At 33.2% G+C, this 24,317-nt stretch overlaps 2 protein-coding genes across 5 annotated transcripts in view; one reads left to right on the top strand and one right to left on the bottom strand.

Annotated features, from left to right (window-relative positions):
- CCNH (cyclin H) overlaps nucleotides 1-1,757 on the top strand; it is a 247,853-nt gene extending 246,096 nt beyond the window's left edge. Inside the window, exon 9 of one of the 2 annotated variants that reach the window (XM_070373103.1) lies at nucleotides 1,691-1,757. In XM_070373103.1, coding sequence (XP_070229204.1) covers nucleotides 1,691-1,711 — 21 coding nt within the window. In that variant the 3' untranslated portion in view covers nucleotides 1,712-1,757. The remainder of the gene's footprint in view (nucleotides 1-1,690) is intronic. The other variant, XM_070373099.1, reaches the window with a different exon arrangement.
- Nucleotides 1-24,317, bottom strand: part of RASA1 (RAS p21 protein activator 1) — a 111,530-nt gene that overhangs the window by 30,379 nt on the left and 56,834 nt on the right. For all 3 annotated transcript variants that reach the window (XM_070373092.1, XM_070373093.1, XM_070373091.1), the window contains exons 2-9: nucleotides 22,355-22,507; nucleotides 21,243-21,382; nucleotides 20,599-20,665; nucleotides 16,812-16,929; nucleotides 13,714-13,745; nucleotides 11,039-11,091; nucleotides 8,727-8,877; nucleotides 6,953-7,031 (exon numbers count right to left, since the gene is read on the bottom strand). In XM_070373092.1, coding sequence (XP_070229193.1) covers nucleotides 6,953-7,031; nucleotides 8,727-8,877; nucleotides 11,039-11,091; nucleotides 13,714-13,745; nucleotides 16,812-16,929; nucleotides 20,599-20,665; nucleotides 21,243-21,382; nucleotides 22,355-22,507 — 793 coding nt within the window. The remainder of the gene's footprint in view (nucleotides 1-6,952; nucleotides 7,032-8,726; nucleotides 8,878-11,038; nucleotides 11,092-13,713; nucleotides 13,746-16,811; nucleotides 16,930-20,598; nucleotides 20,666-21,242; nucleotides 21,383-22,354; nucleotides 22,508-24,317) is intronic.

Below are 24,317 nucleotides of genomic sequence, written 5' to 3'. Positions count from 1 at the left end.
AGCAATCATCAAAGCTGATCCTCTTACAACTACGTGAGAAGTCGCTTAAGAACTCGTGTCAATCATTCTACAGTACTTGGCATTTGAAGCAAATTGGGAAAGGTGAAAAATCTCCATTAAGTGGGTGCCTCATAAGCTGACCAAAACTCAAAAAAAATCATTTTGAAGTGTCATCTTCTCTTCTTCTACACAACAATGAACCATTTCTCTATCAAACTATGATGTGCAACTAATAGATTTTATACAGACAATCGGCTCAGTGGCTGGAGTGAGAAGTTCCAAAACACTTCCCAAGTCAAACTTGCACCAAAAAGAGGTCATGGTCAGTGTTTGGTTGTCTGCTGCTGGTCTGACCTACTACAGCTTTCTGTATCCTGGCAAAACATTACATCTGAGAAGTACGCTCAGCAATTTGATGAGCTGCACCAAAAACTGCAATGCCTACAGCTGGCTTTGGTCAACAGAAAGGGCCCAATTCTTCTCCATGAGAATGCCCAACTGCACATTTCACAACCAACACTTCAACAGTTGAACAAATTGGGCTATGAAGTTTTGCCTCATCCGCCATATACACCTGACCTCTCGCCAAATGCCTACCACTTCTTCAAGCATCTCTGATGAGTTTTTGCAGGGAAAACACTTCCACAACCAGCCAGGATGCAGAAAATGCTTTCCAAGAGTTTGTTGAATCCTGAAGTATGGTTTTAATGTTACAGGAATACACAAACTTATTTCTCAGTGGCAAAAAAAAATGTGTTGATTGTAATGGTTCCTACTTTGATTAATAAAGATGTATTTGAGTCTCGCTACAATGATTTAAAATTCATGGTCCAAACCCGCGATTACATTTGCACCAACCTAGTATTTAAATCAGAGAAGGCAATGGCACCCCACTCCAGTACTCTTGCTTGGAAAATCCCATGGATGGAGGAGCCTGGTGGGCTGAAGTCCATGGGGTCGCTAAGAGTCAGACACGATTGAGCGACTTCACTTTCACCTTTCACTTTCATGCATAGGAGAAGGAAATGGCAACCCACTCCGGTGTTCTTGCCTGGAGAATCCCAGGGATCAGGGAGCTTGGTGGGCTGCCGTCTATGGGGTCGCACAGAGTCGGACACAACTGAAGCAACTTAGCAGCAGCAGTATTTAAATATTTCTTACCCGTTTAGCATATTTCTTACCCATTTTAAATAATTCTTACCCATTACCACATATAAAAACTCTGCTAATTGTTACTAGTTTCTTATCTTTATGTGTCACTGATGATGCTTTTCAGTGTTGTACCCGTAACTCCACCTTTCCCATAATCCTGTGGGGTTTACTGGTTTATGACACTGCACTATAGGAAGGCATGTATCGTAACTGCTAAATCCCCACAACCCCCTACAATAAAAGAATTAGGATGTCAGAAAGCATATAAAGATATAAGTGCCTTTATAATGATCTTCCCCAAAGAAGTCAATCTTCAATATTACCATCTAGTCCAATGGACCCAATTTTAGTTTGTAGTTTCTTGTTTGAGCAGCTCTTATTAATTAATAAGAATTAATGCAAGAATTAATATTTTATGACTTTTTCTTAGAGATTCATGGATCCGGCTGACTGTTTTATATCTAAGATATGTTATAGAGTTTTCATGAATCCTATTTTTTCCTACATCTTTAAACACTCGGCTATTTTATCATCCTAGGAACCATTTCACCATGACTGAACAATTACACTCAAGTATGCTGAAGAGAATGGCGAACCACGGCACACAGACCAAACCTAGCCCACGGCCTGTTTTTGGACGTAGAGTTTTACTGGAACACAGCCATGGTCATTCTTTTACATACTGTGTGTTGTTGCTTCACTACAAAGGCAAAGTTTAAGTAACTGAGACAGAGACTGAATGGCCCACAAAATCTAAAACATTTATTATCTGGTCCTTTACAGAAAAGTCTGCCGACCTCTGGCCTAGAGGCTGATGCACCAGTGAAATACACCAACTACTGCATCACCTTTGGCGCTTTCTCCTTTGTTGCCAACTACTGCAGCATCTTTCAAAAAATACAAAAGGCCATCTTTGTTATCTGTTCATTAGTTTTCACTGAGTGCAGATCAAAATTCAGAATTCTTAATTTTTTACCCATATCAGCAAAAAGAAAAAAGTGAAAAAGATATTTGACACTTATAAAAGGAATCAGATGATGAAAGCAAAGCAACATCAATACTCTGATCTACTGTGATGATAAAATTGATTTTTATAAGCAAAGTTTCAGACTATAATTCTTGATATGGTAATATCCTTGATGAATTTTCTCAAACTCAAGAATGTGCTGAGAAAATGTTGTATTTCTAGGGAAATAAAGGAAATATGGTGCACTCATCTAGTTAGTGATTCAACAAGAAGGACATCATGCAATAATTTGTGACAAGAAATCTAGATAAACCTGTTTCCTAACAGAAAATGAGGATTCTTAAAACTTTTATGATTTGCATCAAGATTTACTCAATATGGCTTATAAATGGACAAAGGTATTTTGTATTTAAACATTACTGGAAGGAAACATATAATGTCGAAATTTTAAAATTCACCATATTAACCATTCTAATTGATGTTTACAAACCTAAACATAAAAATATATTACACTTACAGAGTAAAGAAGACTGTACTATACAACAAAATTATGAAACAAAGTTTTCCAAAGTATTACAGCTGATGTTGCAAGAACAAGAAAGAATCAAACTAGAACGCAGCTGAAATATATTTAAAATCTAGAATCAGTACTGCATTTTGACAGTAAAAATGTGAAAAGAACCAAAGGAATTTTAAGCAAGAACTATTATAAAAGCTGTATCTGAAATTAGGGTTTACAAGATGGATATGATTCAGGTCCGTACATGACAGTGGGTAACAGTTAGCTGCCTTCTATTTCAGGAACAAGCCTTTATAACCAAGGAAATACAGAACAAAAATTGGGGTTTACTACTTTTAATTCTTATTAAATTTCTAATGAAGTTTTTTTTTTGTACTAAATCTTCATTCTTACTCCTACAAATTATTCAGAAAATGACCAAGAAAATTAAAAAATTTTAAAGATACACTGCACCCAGATGATAAATAGTGATGACTATGTCCCTAGTTGTATAGATTTGCACTTATCAATCTTCATCACAGTAGTGATAATATTTACTCTTCAGTACAGAATGGGGCATATTTGTAGTCTACCTGGTGGCTCAGTCAAGACTTCCAGCAATGCAGGAGACCCAGGTTTGATTCCTGGGTCAGGTAGATCCCCTGAAGAAGGAAATGGCAACCCACTTCAGTATTTTTGCCTGGAGAATTCCATGGACAGAGAAGCCTGGCAGCCTACAGTCCTTGGGGTCACAAAGAGTCGGACACGACAGAGCCACTTTCACTCCCTCATTTAACACATTACAACACTGACATGTGGATTTAAATACCTGATTTCAGGATTATATAAATCTTCCCTATTTAACATAAAGGCTGGTCAACCAATCAACAATACCTACATTCGAAGACACTACAGGCAGGGATACGACCTCACGTTCCAAGTTTTGGTAAGTTACTAGATGACAGGAGGGAAGGCTTCTCAGCCTACTCTCTCTACAAAGTTCTGGAGAAGGAAGTCTCATACATTCCTCCCAAAGGGAAACAGATTATCTGATTGGTGAGAGTGTAACAACCACTGAAGCAAGTTTTTGCACAGACCTTAGGTGTGCAGGCTCCTACTCCAGTTGTAAATCCTGCCTTTCTCAGGTAATGGCTAAGAAAACTCATTTGATAAATGAATTCAATAGTTCTCTGAGTGCCAGTGTTGTAGTTCTTGAGATACATCAGTGAATAAATCAAAGATCCTTACCCTCAAGGAACTTACATTCCAAAGATGGAAAGAGATAATAAACATAATGAATAAGCAAATTGAATTGTATGTTAATAGGTGGTAAGTGCTCTACAGGGTAGGGCAAGTAGCAGCAATAAATAATATTGTACGAGTAGGTCTCAATTGTGAAGCTAAAACTTAAGTGAAATTTGAAAGAAGTAAAAGAATGAGGCAAGTGGATATTTAAGGGAAAGTCATTTTGGGCAGAGTGAACAGCTGTAGCAAAAATCCTAATGCAGCAAAGATCCTGACATATTTTTTTTAAATAGCAGAGAAGCCAGTGTGAGTGGAGATGAGTGAGAGGGAAGGATGGTAGGAAGAGTTCAGAGGACCACGGGACACTGCACGCTACTGCAGGGACTCTGGCTTTTACTCTGGATGAAATAGACCACCTCTTAGTATTAAACAGAGGCGTGAAATGGTCTGACTCACATTTTAAATGGATTCCTCTGACTGTGGTACAGTTTTTTTTGTTTTTGTTTGTTTGTTTGTTTGTTTTGTGGTACACTTTTAAAGGGGAGTTGGGGGCAGAAGGAGGTAGAGACAAAGAGATGACATTCTCTAATAGTTAGAATCCTGCTGGGAAAGATAGGTAAGTGTTGCATTTCTCAAACTTCTATTGGAACATACTTTTACTCCAGGCCCAAAATATTTCTGGTGATGGTTGAATTCTATATATATACTTTGAAGGCAGAGATGGCATGATGATCCTGACACTTTGGATACAGAGTGTAAGAGACAAAAAGAAGAGTCAAGGATGACTTGACGCTTTAAGTAATTTACTTACCTTCTCTGGTCCCAGTTTTCCTATCTGTAAAATGGGCATAATTACAGAATCAACCTCATCAAATTGTTTAAAAAGTTAAATAAATTAATACATGTTAGATATGATGTCTAAAATAGTGTTCAAAAGGCTCCTCCTTTCTTCTAGTATCTGTCTCAGGAAGTGTTAGTTCCACCAAGTGAAAGACCACTGTGCTTTCTCTTTTAGCATCTTATCCTGAGTAGGGGTATGCAGGGTAACCTTAGGGGGAATGAGCTGATTCTGTTAGCTAATCACTTTTACAATAATAAAAGGACATTACTAGCCTTTGGGTTCTCTAACAGTTAGAATCCTTCTGGGAAGGACAGGTAAGTGTTACGATTCTCAAATTTTCTGTAAACTACTTTTACTCCAGGCCCCAAATAATTGACTTCAAATAGCATTTAATGGTTTCTATGAAGTAATCAAATTGCTCTGTAATCAGCATCAGTTATTTCTGAAGTACTGAAAGCATTATAGGCACTTTTGCAAATGATAATACTTGGAAGTTTGTTCAGTTATGAAACAGTGACACAAGAATAAGGCACAATGTATATCTGAAGTAAGTTTAAGTTTTAAAACTATGCTATAATTTTAGAAAAAAGTTTACTAAATGTCAAATGCTACTCATTTTTCTAACTATAAAAAATTTAGTTAGAAAATTCTACTAAGACAAATTTAGGATTGGAAAAATGTGTGCATGACTTGTGAGCAAATAAAATTTATTACTCAAAAAGCCAATCTGAATTAGAATGCAGAATACAGCAACAGAAGTGACTGGCAGGATCCATCATTTGTAGGTAAAGGCATCTCTGATCCAATAAAAAGATCCTAAGCAGTGGTTTCTAGAAAGCACATACCATACTACGTAGAAAAACGTTAGGCAAAGTCTGCCAGAACTGCCAACAAAAGGGGTGTGGAGGGGTGTGTGTCACTCAGTCATATCTGATTCTTTGCGACCCCATGGACTGTAGCCTCTGTCCATGGGATTCTCCAGGCAAGGATACTGGAGTGGGTTGCCATGCCCTCCTCCAGGGATCCTTCCGACCCAGGGATCCAACCTGGGTCTCCTACCTTGCAGGCAGATTCTTTATCATCTGAGCCACCAGAGAAGCCCCAACTAAAGTGGTACATAATTGCTAACTACAGATATTAGGAAGGTGTCAACAAGGAAGTGCAACTTGAGATGTAAACTTGAAAGGCAAACAAGAAGAAGCTAACATGGAGATCGCAACAAAGCACTGGAAACACAACACAAAACTGCCCTCATGAACTTTCCATCTACCAGGAAAGCATGAAGAAATGAGGCAAGATTATATTAAAATGTGACAAGATGATTCTTAAATGTATATTAAGCATCAGAATAATGTTTCTCTCTTAATTAGCAATTAATAGTCGGCTATAACCGTCAGAAACTAATTGGTTAGGAGGAAATAATGAGACACTCACGACACTACAAATCACTGTGGAAGTTTAGTGGGGACCCAAAACCCCTCACAATCCTTCTTTACATCCCGGGAAATTCACTACCCCCATTTTCCACATAGGAAAATTCTTAATCACTATTTTGAAGTACCTTTTACTTACCCTGCTACAACCCTTTACCGACCACACTTTAGGAAGTATGGGCAAGATACAGACGCTAATCAATCACCTAGGCATTAATCAACTAACATTCAGCAGGAGCTCTTGTTCAAGGCCAGTCCTTCTTATGTTCTGGATTTCAGTCACTCTTGCCTTCTCTAGGACCTTATACATGGAGTACTGCCACTACCCCATCCCTCACCCACCACTCACTTTCCTCAAGTACACACATGCTCAAAACTCTCTCACCATAAAACTTCAGGCAAATAAAACAAAGAAGTTATAAATTTAAACCCCTTTTTACCTACATCATCTTCTAGCTACTGTTTTTTATTTTCTTTACTTCCCAAGCTCACCTAGATAAACCTGGCTGTGATTTATCTTTGCTGTCTCCACTTCTGCCTCCAACAAACTCACTCCTTGACCCAGTGCAACTTGGCTTCTGTCCCCACCACTCCCTCTACTCTCAAAAAGCCACCAAGGACTTCCTAATTATCTAGAACCAACATAAAAACTAAGAGATTCTCTTACAAATATTCACTTTCTGAAAGAATCTGAATAATCAGCAGTTTTAAATTTTATCCAATTTCAAATGCATGGATGTGTGCATAACCATATCACCAAAAAAAGCATTTTAAATTAAAAAGCTGATTACTGCAAAAAGAAAAACAACACTGACCTGCATGGGTACAGGTTCCTTAAGATAATACCCTTCAACAATTTGTTCTTTTCGATAGTGATCTATGATGTCCCCAATGCTGTTAAAATAAAAATTACTAACACTGACATAATTTGTCTCATAAAAATTGCAAATCTTAAAAATACACACAAACCTTGTTAGCAAGGATTATCTGTTTGCAAGTTTTTTTCCCAAAGTATATAGCCAGAATATATTAATAGAATATATGATCATTACAGTCACATTACTTTAGAAAAGCAAGAATGTTCCTAATATTGATTTACAGGTCAGAAATATTTGACTCAGAGATTTCAATTTTCTACACACTACTCCAAGCATCACTATGTGAGGAAAGGATTAAAAGTCTACTTTTTTTTCCTTTTTTTTTTTAGACAAAAATATCTGAGAGTTTGAGCAAGAAATGACAGACAAATCACATTTATTTAGCAAGTAGTTAGTTCAGGTTAAACTTAAGAATTTTTATCATCCAAATGATAAATTTATCAAAAGTTATCATTTACATACTCTGCTTTTATAATAAGATGGAGTCAAAAGACAAATAGAAGGTGAAAGAAGAAACAAAAAAGGGAGGGAGGAAGGAAGAAGGCAGGCAGACCAGGAGCTAATCTTATATGTAGGATTACAGCTACAGCAGGAAAGGCTTACTGATGATTTTGATTAAAACACTATAAAATATATTTGGAAAATATTACAAATAAAAAACTGAAAATGACATTATATAATGTATTTTAACACAAACTTTAACATGAGTTTTTCTAAGTATAAAAATGTTTCTCTATAGTCAGTTTGCCATTTTACTGTCCTAAATATGTAAAACCTAGAATTTTTAACTTTCCTTTAATACACTAGAGGAAAGGATATTTTAGTGACAGCTAGGCAACATTTCTCAAAACATCTTGTTAATTTATCAATTGATTTTTTCATGGTTTTCCTACTGATCCAATAACTGTTTTATATACACATAGGTGTATATTTATATATAACTGGATATATATTCACTTTTTTTTCATAGTTCTTCCTACTGAAAGAATAGTTGAAATGTATATATCTTTTATCTTTGGAGATACATATGTGTATATACACACATATATATTTATCACTGATGATAAAATATCTTTGCCCTACTACAAAATTATTTCAAGTTAAATATAAATAAAGTATAATATTAAAAAGTAAAACAGAAGAGTTGAAAAGATTAATAAAAAAAAGTACAGATGAATATGAACTAAATACCAGAGACAGCATTTAACATGATAGGGTGAGGGGAATGAGACAAGCAAAGAATTTTAAAGGTGAAAAGTAGGAACCAACAATTACAAATTAATACCAGCTTGGGAACAACCTAATATTGGTGGGTAACAATATCAGTAAGTCTTAGGTCATTCTTTAACTTTTTTCCTATTAAAATGTCTCACTGATAAAAGACTAATACATTTTCTTAGATTAGATGTTCTGTTTCCTACAGATAATGTATGAACTTACTAACAAATTTGCTGCAAATAACCTGTGCATTAATAATCAAAAAATTATATACATTATTTTGGAAGAAATAAATTATTAATTTATATTCATGTTTGACAATGTCTAAAAAATCCTTGGACATGATGACTAAATTACATTAAATGTCTTATAATTTCAAATATTACAGAGTCAGAAACTTTTATATAATTTTGATTCTGATAAACTATTATTTATGATATTTCAACTCTACTCACCAAAAGTAAAAGATAACTATAAATTTCTCCCAACTTACCTGTTATAATATCGGCCTCCCATCATAAACTGATTGTTTGGTGTTGGACATATTTTAAACCGCTGAATATTTTCACTGGTCCGAAAATAAAGTGAATAGTCCCCAGGAGTATTATCTGACGGCCTCACAAGAAAACTGCAGACTTGACCAACTGTAAAAATTAATCTGTTAGTTTTATTCCCTAATTATCAAATTACAAAAGAAAAAGAGTTAAGTAGTATAATTACAAAGTACATTCAAAAGCATATACAAATTTTAATTTTCACCAGGTACTTGTTTTATAATAAAAAATCTTAAGGCAATTATTTTTTTGTATTTTCTGGTTTATGAGTCACAACCACCCATGATGTTACTTGTCTTTATTACATAAAAATACAGGGCAGAAGTTCACAGCAATGACTTCTGGTTAATAATATACGTATCTGTCATAACTTGGAAAGAATACTGTAACCACAGGTAGGGGGTACTGGCTAAAACTGCTACACTGTTTGCAAATCTCAGAATAAGAAAAGTGAAAAAAAAGTTGAAGTGAATTTTACTTTCGCATACTCTGTACTTAATACTTCTGATTAAACATTAAAAAGTCATAATTATAATAAAATAGTAGCAAAAACTTATAAAGGTAGATGAAAACAACTGAAATATTTGTGTACCTAATCAAAATTAATACACATGCACTATATTTCATTTAAAAGGCATGATCTTAAAAAATCATAAGCAGCAAATCATATATCAGATATTTCATATTAATTTTAGAGAAGTCTTTTTGACATCTGCAATTAGCAATGACTCTTACCACTGATGCTTTTCTACCTTTTCTCTGTTTAAGTCCTAATGACATAGGAAAGATCAGAACTTGACTGCTTTTGGGAAAGCACAATGAAAACTTAAAATATCAGATGTTTTTCTGTAAGTTACTAATAGTTCCAATCATCAAGCCAAACCACTTGCTACCAAGTAGTTTTATGTTCAATACAAAGAATAGGAACTACTGCAAAATTGTGCCTGCAAGTGCTTATGTGTACCTTTCATGGCGGGAAATCACCAGCCTCTTAAAAGAGCACATGACCCAAAGGAAATAAAAACTAATTTAAGAAAATTAAGTTTAGTTCTTTTTTAATTTACATGCCTAAAACAACAGTGAGTGCCTCAGGTATTTGGTGCAAATTCAAAAAATATAAACTATATTCAAAATTCAGTAAATTCATTAAAATAAATATTTTGGTGCCACTTTGAAAGCAGATAGGATGTCACTTTGGTTTAGCATTTCATCTGTTACTACCATATGGCATTATCATGTTCTTTATTTCTAATCTGTATCCTCACACTATAATTGAATACTTAATAAAACTGCCTCAACTGTTTCAGAAGAACAAAGTATTATTAAATTAAATGTAATGCCCCATGGCTTGAACAGTAACTCAGATAACAGTTTTAAATAATCAGTAGTTTATTCACTGCATACAGAAACTACTGAACTCTGGTCGTTTTTTTTTTTTTTTTTTAAAGAACTAAGACTTATAAATTACAGATTATTAAACTTGTCTGAAGGCCTTCTAAAGTATGGCTTACTGAAGACATATTTGGTAATTAAATTTAATCTTAAGTTTTAGTTAGGATGAAATGATGGAATACTTTTTCTTTTAAATAATAAACCCACAATACATTCAATTTTTATTTTGCCTATCTCTGTAACAACAGTTTTATGAAATATTAAAACAACTATATTTTCAAGAAGGCCCAAGTATATAATTCTACAAGTGTATAAAGATAAATTCAAGAACATTTGCTGTGCCTAAACAACAAGAAAATGAAAACATAATATTGCTCTATAGGAAACTTATAACAAATTATGGTATTTATACAATGGAAAGTTTATGGTCATTAAAAAGAATGAAGTTTTAAATATGCAGATATGGAATAATCTCCCAAAATATGTATTAAAATGAAAAAAGTGTGTTGCATGTTCCTGTGAGAATGTGTGAGGAGGTATGTATAAAGGTATACACTGTGGTAAGGAAGGCAGGCACACACAGACAGAAAACTTCTAGAAATACAGGAAAAAACTCATCTGGCACTGCTTCTAAGGAAGACTGTAGGACCCTGGTCCAGAAAGAAAACACACTGTGCACTGAATTTTATACTGCATGTATGTTTTCAGCTAAAAAACACCAGAAATACCAATTTCTCTGTGCTAGGCAAGAAATTACAGTGTGCATAAAAATCAAAAGAATGCTAAAGGCAAAACACATGATAAGTGTTGTTTTTTCTTTTTAAATAACATTAGAAAAGTAAAGTGAATATACAAGTACCTGTCATTAGTAAATTATAAGCTTCTTGTTTGGAAATTTTCCCATGGAACCATCTTAAAAAGAGAATAAAATATGTAAATCAAAAAGTCTTTCTTGCTGTTAACTAAATCAAAACTAAATAACACAATACAGTTAAGTTTAATTCAAGCTGACATAATGAAATAAATGTAATGCAATTCAAATGACCTCATTCCTTTGACATTTATTACTACACTTTGTAAACATCTGTAAACAGATGTTTTGTAAACAACAAAATATACAATGGGCCATCTAGTATGAACTACAATTTCCATATTAATTACCAATACAAAAAATAGGATTTAATTCTGATAATGACAAATTATTATCATAGCTAGTATTCTTTTTTTTCTTTTTATTAGGAGTGGGGAGTGGTACAGGTAGAGCCCACCAAAACTGCCAAAAAAGATTAGTCAATTAATTTTCTCATACTTCTCTCAAAGTGAACTTCCGTGAAAGTTCTCCCTTTTCAGTCAACGTGGTGTACTGATACTTTACAGAAAGCCAGACAATAAGATTGAGTGATGAGAAAGAGTAGATATCTGTTTGAGCTAATGGCCTATCATATCAGATTGCTACAATATTTTCTATTCTGATACTTAAGACTTTAGAAAATGTTATAGAAGACATTACAGCCAAAATCTACTGCATATAATATTTAAATAATTTACCTCAGAAAAAAATGATACATCTGGATTTAAAAAATTAATTACTAGTGATTAAATTACTTAAAATCTCTCATGTACCTGAAGGACTATTATCTATCTTGCCAATTAACACATGTATGTTAATACCAAGCTGACAATATATTCTCAGGGTCTGGTATAGTATTTCACTTTCCAACTTGTTCTTTTCAGTCATGATTAAAAATAATGCTGTAAAATTAAGACATATAATTGCCCTAAAATCCAGTGTTACAAGTTTAGAGGCTGTTCACCACTGTTTTAAATTATCTACATTATTACTGGTCAGAGTATAAATAAAACTGGATTTTTATCTCTTCACATGAATAAAATGTTAAACATTTAAATCCTCTTTTTAATTTTATTCTAACAATTAACTCATGAATTCAAATTCCCTGAGGCTCCCACTGCTAATTATGAATAAAGTAAAACAAGTATACAATATCTGGAATAGTCCAGGTTGCCCTAAAAAGCAGTAAAGTTCCATACTGCATTCAACTATGGCCGAAATGACCATTTATTACAATGCAGAACAAGATTTCTGTATTCTAAGGGAGAGCTGATTAGATGACCTTGAAGGCCTATCCTATACTTCTATAGGTAGAATAAAAGAGAAAAGGGGAATATAAAGGTGGGGGTGGGGTGGGGTGTTGGGCAACAAATGGCATTTATACAACAAATCAGCAATACCACTTTCTGAAAGGATTAGATCAGTTTCCTCACTCAGAGATTTACCACCTATATGTAAAATGAATCTATTTCAAGCACATGGTTTGTATCAATAATAGAAAAATGGGTCTGTGACCTTAGGAAAGACCTCTTTTTAGTAAGAAAAAGGAACATAAATATTGTGTAACTATAAAAAGAATGTAGAAAATATAATAAAGCACTGTGATAGGTACATGCTGAGGGCATTTTTGGAATAACAGAGCACCAATTCTGTAGGGTGTGTAAGGGAGAAGATTACAGAAGACTTGCTGGCAAGAGTGATAAATGAGTTAAGTCTCTAAGTAAGAATAGGCATTAACCAACACAACAGAGGGGAATTCTGGCCTAGGAAGTAGCTTGAGCAAAGGAGAAAAAACAGTGATACACATTTGCAAGCTGGAGAGGAGGATAAAAAACTAAAAATGACAAGAGATGGGACTTGTAAGGAAACAAGGGCTGGATCAGGAGAACTTTTCAGACTCTGCTAAGGTAGAAAATCAGATAAGAATTTTAAGTGAAAAGTAATACAGTCAGATACATGTTTTAGGTGTTCTAGCTGTTGGAAGAGAGGATTTGAGGAAACTAAAGTGTCAAGCAAAACTAACTGGGAGGTGATCATTACATCAAAGGAATAAAGCTAGTTATACCTTCTGGTTAGTCTCAAAGAGCACTCCAGGATGTTAATGAGGATGCTCTACTGCCAGTCAACACCTTAAGAAGTTACAGGGAGCTGACAAATACATAAAATAAACCAACAATGCAAATTTATCTTATGCTAAATACCAAATGAGTAGAAAATTATGAAGTTCAGAAAATGGAAAAATCACAATGATATTATTAAAAAAAAAAGATTTCCCAATGCCAGTGGGAGTTACAGTTTATACTTAGAAAACTGGACATAGCTTTAGATATTTACTGGTATTTGACCTCTTTTTTTCCCCTTTTCAAAAACAATCCATGGCAACTAAGAAGTAATCAACAGGAAAACAAAGTGTGAGGAATTATGATATTCATAATGTTACTAATGTACTGTTTACTGTTAATCAAAAAGTCGTTAGTTTGGTGATCTAAGAGCTGTATGTAGGTATAAGCCACCTTCATTATCACTAGGTCCTTAAGAAAATAGAAATCAATTCTTGAGTCAAATAAATTTTTTAATCAGCTCAAAAAAATATCACTTTTCTTCTAAAACATTTTTAGATCAAAGTTTTCCAATTAGTAATTGTACAGTATATTTTTTCCTTTTAATAATTAACACAAACTTACATTTTGCCTTCATGTGGATCTTCTTCCCGGCCCTAAAGGGGAAGACATCAAGACAGTATTTTATGTAACTATTAATACATTTTTGATTAAATTAATAAAATTGTATCTTCAAATATATCTACACCCCAACCTTCATATTTATTTATGTATATACAGGAAAAGGTGTTTCTGTTTATGTAAAGTCTTTTCAAAACTCTTCCCCTTAGTCCCTCTCTCTCTCTGCGATTATTCTAATCCAGGCACTTTTCCTTCCTTTTCTTAAACTATTAACAGTAGCCCAACTAGTATAACTACCTCTGTGCCCCACACCACTCCAATATGGAGTCATCAGTTTCAACTTCGACTCCGCCCTGCATTAAGAAACACCAAACAAAACAAAAGTAAACAAATTTTAAAAACAAGACCTTTAACACTTCTCTACTCCCTACAATTCCTCACTTTACAACCAGAATCCTTTATCATATGGATATCAAGTCTACGTTTCCGATCTCACTTCTCTTTAGGTATCTATATACTGTAACCATGGTATATAGAGGCACATAAACTGCCTCTTTGCTAATCTACATTCTCCCACCACTGTCGTTTGTTCTTTTTTACTTAGAATGCCCTTTCCACTCACTACTTTCCTAGCTATTAGTTAAAACCTAAACTGTGTAGGCAGGATCTCTCAAACACAGTGCCTACTCTATAACACTGCGTCCCTAAAACATAAATATCAACTTCTACTCTGAGTAGAAAAGACATCTTTCATCATCTCTTGAACTTTACCTTACTCTATTAGATATTGCTATAATATACTGGGTGATATTAATTTCATTATCATGGCTATAAGCATCTTAAGACCTTAGTCATTCTGTGTTAATACCGACTACCACCAAACCACTAGCACAAAGCTGGGCACATAATTTTCACTGAGTATCTGTTGAATTGTAGTCCTAATACCCAGCCAGTATACTGTGGCATCAAGTTTCCATTGAATAATAAAGGTAGGAATAGAAAAATGGGCTAAGTATATGTAGATTTATTAATACTTCTCTCAACTTGGTCCTCACTCAAATATCTAACCAAAGTAAAATCAAATACTTGCTAAATGCCTTCTATACTACAAAACACTAAAAACACAAAATGACATAAAAACAAAATGCATTATTTTCTCACCCAAAGGGGAGTTTACAGAATAAATTTATTTTACAATGTAATGGGATACAAAGTTAACAAGGTGCTATGGAAAAACACAAGAACAATTTAGTCTCAGAAAGCATAAAATCTCTCTGAAAGAAAAAAGGCAACATCTGAGCTGAACTGAGAGACAATCAGATTTCCCAAATCAGTCCAGCAGGGTAGGAATGTCAAGGAAGATGAAAAAGAAGAGGCATAGAGACAGCCATTCATTCAGCAAACACTGACTGACTGCCTCTACTGCAAGGCATCATTCTGGGCAATGGCAACATATCACTGAATCAGAGACAAAAATCCTCAGAGAGCTTATATTCTAGAACTAAGACATAACAGAACAAATGTGTTTGGTGAATGGTAATTAAAAACAGAATGTCATAGTGGAAAATCTCTCAAATCTAACCACCAACCACATGTCTGAAATCTAGATAATCACCAGATGGCTCTTTAACCTTCAAGGATTAACTATGTCCCAATAAAGACCATTCTAAATATTGGAGAAAAACTGTAATTTTAATTTGGGATTATTCCACTACTAATTCAAAGTATGACCATATTCATTTTTAACAGCCACGTCACATCATTAACTCATATTGGGCTGTTAACTTGTTCCTTTTTTCTTTCCTTTTATGTTAGGTCATGTCTCCTTTATCTCAAACTGGATTTTTTTTTCTGTATTCATCAGATAATTTTCACTTATCCTTATTAAAATTTGTTTTGTTAAATTTGACCCAGAGTCCCAAGAGCTTGAAAGAAAAGTTTAACTATACTTCAATTCCTTTAAATAATCAGCATAATGAGGGTAGGTGTGTTACAGCAGGAAGAAAATTCAACATACTATGAAGAAACTTTTAAGTAAACCTAGATAATAAGATTCTCCAGTTTGAATACGCCTTGTCCATAGAGAATAAATACCTCTTCTGCTGTAGAATACAGAATTCTAATCTAGGCCTTAGTTCTAATCCCAACTCTTCTACCTAAGTAACGATGTGACTGTGAGTATGGAATGTATCATACCATTTCCTCAACTCTTCCCACTTTTCCTCAGTATGTTTTACTTCTACATATCAAGATCTGGCTGCCAGAATAGGCAGACAAGAGAATTAATAGCAAAGAAAAATATTCTCCACTGCCGTCCTCCTGGAACAATAATCAGAGCACATGTTTCAGCATATTACCAGGTTCAAGGCATAATTTAAAAATAGTCACTCTGAAGGTTGTGAAAAGAATAACAGAAAACCATTCCATCCTGCTGGACAAATCCAAATGAGTGAATTCCTAAACTATAATATAACGTTTAATATGTTTTGGTGATACTGAATACTGTATTTGAAGTGCAAATGCTGCTTGAATGCTGATCTGTATCTAAAAATGCATATATAGAATTATTTATACTGTGTCTAAGACTGCTGATAATGTACTTTTTGATGACACTGAAAACAAGCCAAATATTCACAATATAAAACCATGTGATAATATACGTGTAATGTAACTAAATTTCTCCAAGGTTACTAGAAAATTATACATATATTTGGGAGATAAAGAATTTGAAAGCAAACACGTGCAACCATTTGAGATTCCACAGTCAGTTTGACATAACATCATTTACGAGGAAGACCAAGAAGATTTTTAAAAAGGGATACAAACAAGCACAAACGTTAAAACATTTTTAATTCTTAGAAACTCATGAAAATTTTCTGAAAATTGGCAGCTACAGAATGATGTGGTTAACTTGGATGTGCGCTTTACAAATAAATAGCATTTACCAACAGTAAATGCATTTTAATGAAAAATTACTTGCATTTATGAATTAAGGTTTCATAAAAGAAATGTATCTATAGCTGATTTCCCTGATTATGGGCAAGTTTCAAATTTAAGAAGTATTTAAAGTTTTAAGAAGGAGAAGAAAAAATAAAACTTACCACCTCTTCTACTAAGTCTTCAACAATAAGACCTTGTTCATCTGTTCTTAGATTTGTAACCCACATCCATCCATCTTCTAATTCGTTATGAACAATGAACATATCTCCTTTTAAGAAACTGAAAATAGTAATTATGAAGTTATCAAAATTAAATGAAATTTTGAAACATGGAAATTTACATGATCATATACCACATCACAGAGATAATACTATAAAAATGCAAGGGTTTTTTTTAAAGTCAAATACCCTAGATTTTTGTTCTGTTTCTGTCATCATTTACATGTAAAACTTTGAAGATACTTGTAAACCTGAATCTGAATTTCATCATGTATAAAATGGGTTTAATAATGGTAATTGTACTATATCACTGGATTATTATTAGACTCAAACTGGAATTTATATGGACAGTAATTATACATATATTACAGCTTTGGGGGTGTAACTACAAGAAAACTGAACTTTAAAATTTAAGTTTCAATGTTATTACTCTTTCAAAAGTAGGTTAAACTAAAATTATAAACATAAACATGAACTCATTCCACATACACAGGTTACTTTATAAAAAGTTGATTTTAAATAAGCATATTTAGCCTTATCACACAGATGCTTATGAAACTAACATTTCTCTCATTAAAAAAAAAGGGTTTATTTAATCCACTTAGCTATCACGGTCCAACAAGTATAGCACTCTTTCTCCAAAAGTAGAACCAAGTGGTATGAAAATGCATGCATGTTTTTTCTGTCATCAATATCCAAGTGGAGGGATACACACACACACACACACACACACACACACACACACTATAGTTTACTTTCATTGTCATCTAGATGTTTTCAATCTTTACCCAATCACAGAACTAAAAAATTGTTAATGTATTTCATCAATATAAAACCCATTAATAATTCCTTGAACTTTTCCTTTTAGGCTTGAACAAATGCTTTTGAGTGATTAAGATTTTAAGATTGACTGAATGCTACAACTAACCCTGTATCTATATCCTTATCTGTCATATATATGTATTTATTTAATCAAATTTGCCTTTGAGTCTTAATATTCAAACCAAATATTCAAACTTAATATACAAACCAAAGATGTAGTAAGTAAATCTCTTCTCATGTCTTTGAAAACTTTGTTTTTCTTTAGACTCTCTGAAGCTTCATGGTTACTTGGAGTAGTATCATGCTTGAAATACACTCATTTTGAATAAGCACAGAATACTGCATTCTACCTTGATTCTAAAGGTCTTAACAGTGACCAATATTTTACTAGCTGAAAGGTGGCAGACATAACCACTTAGCCAAATAAATTATTCTTTTCCAGAACCAAATAGATACATTAAGAAAATAATCATAAGTAAAAAGGGAGTGCATATGGACAAGAAGTCAAAGAGAAATGAGAAATGTCATGTTTCATTTTTGGTCAAATACAGTCATAAGAGGTTTTTTTTAAGTTGTTTACTTCTTTTATTGCTGTTATACTACCAACTTTTTATGATGCAAAAAAAAAAAAAAAAATAAAAAGCTTATTAGCACCTCGTAAGATAACATAACATAATCCTAAAATTCATTATGTATTATTTTGCATTTTTCTTCAACACAGGTTAAAGTGCTTTATTAAATTTTATTTATCTTCAGATGTTTTTCCTTATGAAAAAAAACTTCTCAGTTACTTGTGTGTGTTAGTTGCTCAGTCATGTCCAACTCTTTGCAACCCTATGGACTGTAGCCCACCAGGCTCCTCTGTTCATGGGATTTTTCAGGCAAGAATATTGGAGTGGGTTGCCATTTCCTTCTCCAGGGGATCTTGCCAGTGAAAGGATCAAACCCATATCTCCGCACTGCAGGCAGACTCTTTACTGTCTGAGCCACCAAGGAAGCCCTCTCAGGTATATACAAACTTAAAAAGACTCACAACTTCATACATATTTATGTCATTCTAATTTATGTTTAAATTTTCACCTTCCTAGATCAGAAGTATTCAACTTTTGGAAGGTCTCTCAGGAACCATTTACACTTTTAAAAACTGATACCCTAAATAGGTTTTCTCATTTATTCATTTACATGAATTATATATCTATTGATGTTTACCATATTAGAGTTTAAAATGTAAATATTTAAAAATATTTATTAACTCCTTTAAAATATTAACATACCCATTATCATAATACAAAAAGTAATTATAATTTTCACAAGTTGAGTAAGAATATTATTGTCTTGCATTTTTGTACATGTCTGGCTTAACTACTGGATTCTCCTATCTGTTTCTGTATTCAATCTGTTGCTATATAGTTTTTTTGCTTAAAGTATATGAGGAAAATCTGGCTTTATACAAATATGTAGCTGTGAAAGGGATGAGTATATTAATAGCCTTTCAGATAACTATAGATATTCTATGACATTAAACCTAAACCTTGACAGTAGTATTTTTTTGGAGGTTGATTATAATGTGGAATCTTAAACTACGCATCTATGAACTTTCTATACCACTCCAATAACGTCTATTGGTCTGTTTTACCCTTTGAGTAGATCTTTTGCCCAGCCATAACTTGGTAACCTCAAAAATATGTTATATAGTATCAAAACATCACATTCTTCAATATCACCACCAATCTTGTCAGAAAAGTCATGAAGCATCTAAGAAGCTGTCAAACTCCTGATGGCAAATATAGGGTATCCAAAATTCTAATTTTTCCCTAAAAGCTCAAATTGTCATTGGCAACAAATACTGTCAGTTATTCCTCTTAAAAAAAGGTCAGATACTCAAGTGTGAATAACCATAATTTGCCTGTCAGTTATTCTCTCAAGTGAAAATGGTGTGCACAAAAAAGGTAGTTGGTTCAGCTCTCAATGTACCTCTTTTCCTCAAAACACTGAACTTTGGTACACAGTAGAGGTGCTTTGTGAATATGTCCCATCTCATTACAAAGGTATTAAAAAGATATGTAGCCATAGGTTGAGATTTAGAAAATAAACATGCTTTCGTATCTCACCAAGAACAGTCATAAGTGAAACCAGCGATTTTGTTTAACTGCAAGTATGGGGCAGTGAAAAACACTATATATTTGTTACACTGTCTTGATTTGTGCTAAGGCACCAACAGTTTTACTGTCTTTGGCTTTTAGTACCTTCCGAAAGTTATCACTACATTTTAAATGCTGCTGTTGATTTCCATGAGAAGGTTTAACTCAGGGCCAGTAATTATTAAAAGCAGCCTTAACATTTTATGAGTAAGAAACAAATCAGAAAGCTGGTAGCTTACAGAAAGATACAGATAATTTGATAATTGATTATCAAATTATATAGTAAATTTGATCGTTATCAACTCATATAATAAATCAAATTATACAGACATAATAAAAACAAACTATATAATAAAAAAACAAAATTTATCATGTTCTATAGTTTTATACCATTAATAACAATAAAATTATTCACTCAAATGTAAAATAAAAATTAAATCACTTGAGTAACATTTACAGCTGAGGCATAAATGTCATGTAATACAAATTAAAACAGAGTACTGAATATAACAGCCCTCTCCTTACTTTGTAAGATAGTCTAATAAAAGCTAAGTTACTTCTCCGTCATCTTCACTGTGGCTTCTCTGATCCAAATCCACAGTCTGAACAGGTAAGCCAACACAGGGAGACAGGAACAATGGATGTAACATTAAAGACATGCTTTGCTGGATGCGCTTTCCTCAATTTTAAAACCTTCCTAGTCCAAGAGCTACAAATTTTCAAAGTCTGTTTCAAATGCCTATAAATGAAAATATATTATAAAATACCTTATTTCATCAGTGTCTGGTACTTTTGTGTAAGGGAGAATGGCTCGGACACGCCTTCTATCTTCTACTGGCTAGAAACCATAAAAAAATTGATTTACAGAAGAAAACTTTTCTATGTCAAAGTCAAATTGGGTATGTCCACATAAAAATTCAATAAAAATCCACATTATAGAACCCAAGATCAAACTATTTTTTACTGGGGCTCTAAAAATACAAATCCTAGAAATGCTCATCTTGTTATGTTTTTGTTTTTACAAAAATTCTTTTAACAGTATAACCAATGTTTTTAACAAGGTATTATGAGTTATCACTTAATTTTAACTAAACTGCAGAACATATAAACTAACCTTTCTCCAATAATGCACAAGACATTTCAGAATCTTAGAGCAACTTCAAATTAGTACTAGGATATCAGTAATTACTCCTCATTTACTAAGAAATATTTGTTAGGGTATCATCATACGGTATGATAAAAAATCTGGTAAACACAAAGTAAAATCACTCTTTTAAAAGAAGTTGCCAATTTTGCTCTGACACTACAACCAGAATTAAATCTTTAATTATATAATAAACATCACGAGAATCTGAACAAGAGCTAATCCTATTAGTAAAGTGAAATAATAAAGTTTTGAAAGACATTTTACTTGCCTCTGGCGGTGCAACTGGATAAAGCAGTTTTTCTCCTTTAAGCAAACAGGAAACATGACTGTAATAACCTATTAGGTCTGACAGAGAAGAAAAACGTCTTCCACCAATGTAGTAATCTCCACACATAGCAATAATCCTATTTGTACAGGAAAAAAAAAATACAATATAAGAAAAACTTTTATAGTCAATTTTTAAGACCAAGTTCCATAGAAATTAGAAATCTGTAATTCTCAAACTTTTCCTTTACCTGCATCCCTGTATTAAAATACCACTTATTAATACCTTCACCATATCCAAGTTAGTTGAGGCTATTTCTTTTTGAAAAGATATATGCATACATTTGAAATGAAATACGTATCTGACTTATAAACCTCAATTACTTAATTCATTAGAATATTTATAAATCCATCCTCAAATACCTCTCCTTACTTTCCATATTTAAGACAAAAGAGCAATTTTAATAATTTTCTTAGGCTAAAAGTAGCTTACAGAGCTCTTGAAATATTTAGAGTATAATAATTTCACATTCCACATGTGTGATGATAGTACTTTTAAAGCATATTTTAAAATCTAAAAATTAAGCGTATAAAACACTTTTTCATTTAACTTTACAGGCACTAGATTTTTTTCAACATCTCCCATAAAAATGAAATCAAAGACAACACTATATGTAAATATATTGATACAGAGTTTTATAGCTGTACTTGAAAATCCAGATACCTGTTTAACTGAATGAATGTCTAGAAAGAGTTTCAGAACAGAGAAGGTAAAATGAAATAAAGGGCACTTTTAAAATACAGTTTCTGCATTTTCTATCACTCAGTGATCTGAAAATATCCATCATTTCTGCTTTACCAAAGTTTCTTTGTAATTCTTTGTACTTTAAAAGCAGTAACTGTATTTATGATCAGCACAAAAAGTCCAATAATACTGTTTAAAAACAAAAATATAAGCATTAATAATATCTATTCTAAAACACTTATTAAATCATTTAATTGAAAACACATTTCTTTATCCATTATTTAAATGTCACTAAAGCAGGTATACTTATGAATACTACAGCAAAACAGCTATAGGATGTAGCCTCATAATAGGAATAAAGACTTACCTAAAATGGTTGACAACGTTCGTCTGGCTAAGAAAGGAAAGTACAAAGGACCCTGGCCTCCGATCACTCTCTCTTATAAGGTAACTGCCGGACTTCCCTGCTTGCCTGAGGCGTTCTTCTGCTATAGTTCTATCAAGTTTTCCATGATACCACCTAAGAAAGAAAGTTAAAACATAAGAATAAAAATAGAAACCATAAAATTACTATTGGTAATTGAAAAACATACTATGACAGACTTTGCATACCTACATGTAACATTTACATTTTACTCTGAAACATTCATTCCAATTTTAACTCAATTATTTTTAATTTCCTAGTCTCTCAAAAATAATGAACTCATTTACTCACTTTTTAATCTGTTGTATAAAGCTCAGGCTTAACTAAACACCTCACATATTCACCTCTTCTATTTCAGCCCATCTCTCAAACCCCTAGAACTGTCTGTCTGTTCAAGATACAAACACTTCTTACAATCAAATGCCTAATTAGAAAAATAAGAGTAAGATGGACAAATGGAAATGATGCTGTCTGAAGGCTACTATTCTCATTTTCCATTTCAATATGAAACTGGTTATTTCCTTTTGTCTTAAGATGATCCACTCCATAACCACACATTTGAACTCTTCAAATATAACAAACAGGTGGAAAATAAATAATAACTTTGTCTATTTTCCTGCTCTCAATTTAACTATCTTCTACCTACCATACTACTAGATAATCTGCTTAAATGAGTGGCTACAACCCTAGCATCATTCACACTACCAATCTAGGCCTATAAAAGCCACATGGATTGAAATAAACAAATTGGAATTTTCACATAAGCATAGTAACAAATCTACAAAGTAACTGTTATAAAATATTTTTACACTTTCACTATATTAGTCATCCAAATTTATCCTTGGTACTTACAGTCTTAACTTGAAACATTGAGAGGAAAACAATAAACATTTACATTAACAATACATTGACGTATTATCTAGCCATAAATTGACAGTTAAAATTATTATAGTACTATGACTGCTTCTGTAAGCTTGATGTAGTGAAAGTTTACTATTCTTGACTTCTTAGTTTATTTAAAAAAAAAACACTTAAAACTTCTCACAAGAATTACTTTTAATTTTCTTCTAAAACCCAACCTATTTATTTGAAAATCTGTGTATAAGACAAATAATGAAAAAACAGTCTTGGAGCTTCACTGTAACTCAACAGGAAAAAAACAATCATAAACCATTAGTATTAGAGGAAGAAGCAGAACAACAAATAAACACTGCATTCCTCTAAAATCCTAGTCTTCACTTCAACCATTCTTTGAGGCTGCTGCTGCTGCTAAGTCACTTCAGTCGTGTCCGACTCTGTGTGACCCCATAGATGGCAGTCCACCAGGCTCCCCGGTCCCTGGGATTCTCCAGGCAAGAACACTTGAGTGGGTTGCCATTTCCTTCTCCAATGCATGAAAGTGAAAAGTGAAAGTGAAGTCGCTCAGTCGTGTCCTACCCTCAGCGACCCCATGGACTGCAGCCTACCAGGCTCCTCCGTCCATGGGATTTTCCAGGCAGGAGTACTGGAGTGGGGTGCCATTGCCTTCTCCGTCTTTGAGGCTACTGACAAGTAAATTTAACTATTAAGATCTGTGGTTTTTTAAAGTCTAATAGGAAAGGCCTGGACCAATGATCATTTAAAGCTCTTTGAAAAGCTAAAATTCAATTACAGATGATCAGAACAAAATTTTGAAATTCCAGTCTCGAAGTTTATTTAGCTGTGAAAATACATGGTTCAACTTTGGAATGTCAAACAGGTACATTCCTTATTACCTGAAGTAGTGGAGTTAACACAGAGAGCAGATTTACAGGTTCAATAGAGACAAAATTAAGGACAGTTTGAAACAAAGTATTTTTGTGTACTTGATATGTTAAATTTCTGTTGTATTTTAAGGAAATCGTCAAAATTAAAAGATTTTTTTTAA

The sequence above is a fragment of the Bos mutus genome, chromosome 7 (assembly GCF_027580195.1).
Source record: "Bos mutus isolate GX-2022 chromosome 7, NWIPB_WYAK_1.1, whole genome shotgun sequence".
NCBI lineage: Eukaryota > Metazoa > Chordata > Mammalia > Artiodactyla > Bovidae > Bos > Bos mutus.
Note: the sequence above shows the minus strand (reverse complement) of the source record. Positions and strands in the feature narration are given on the sequence as shown.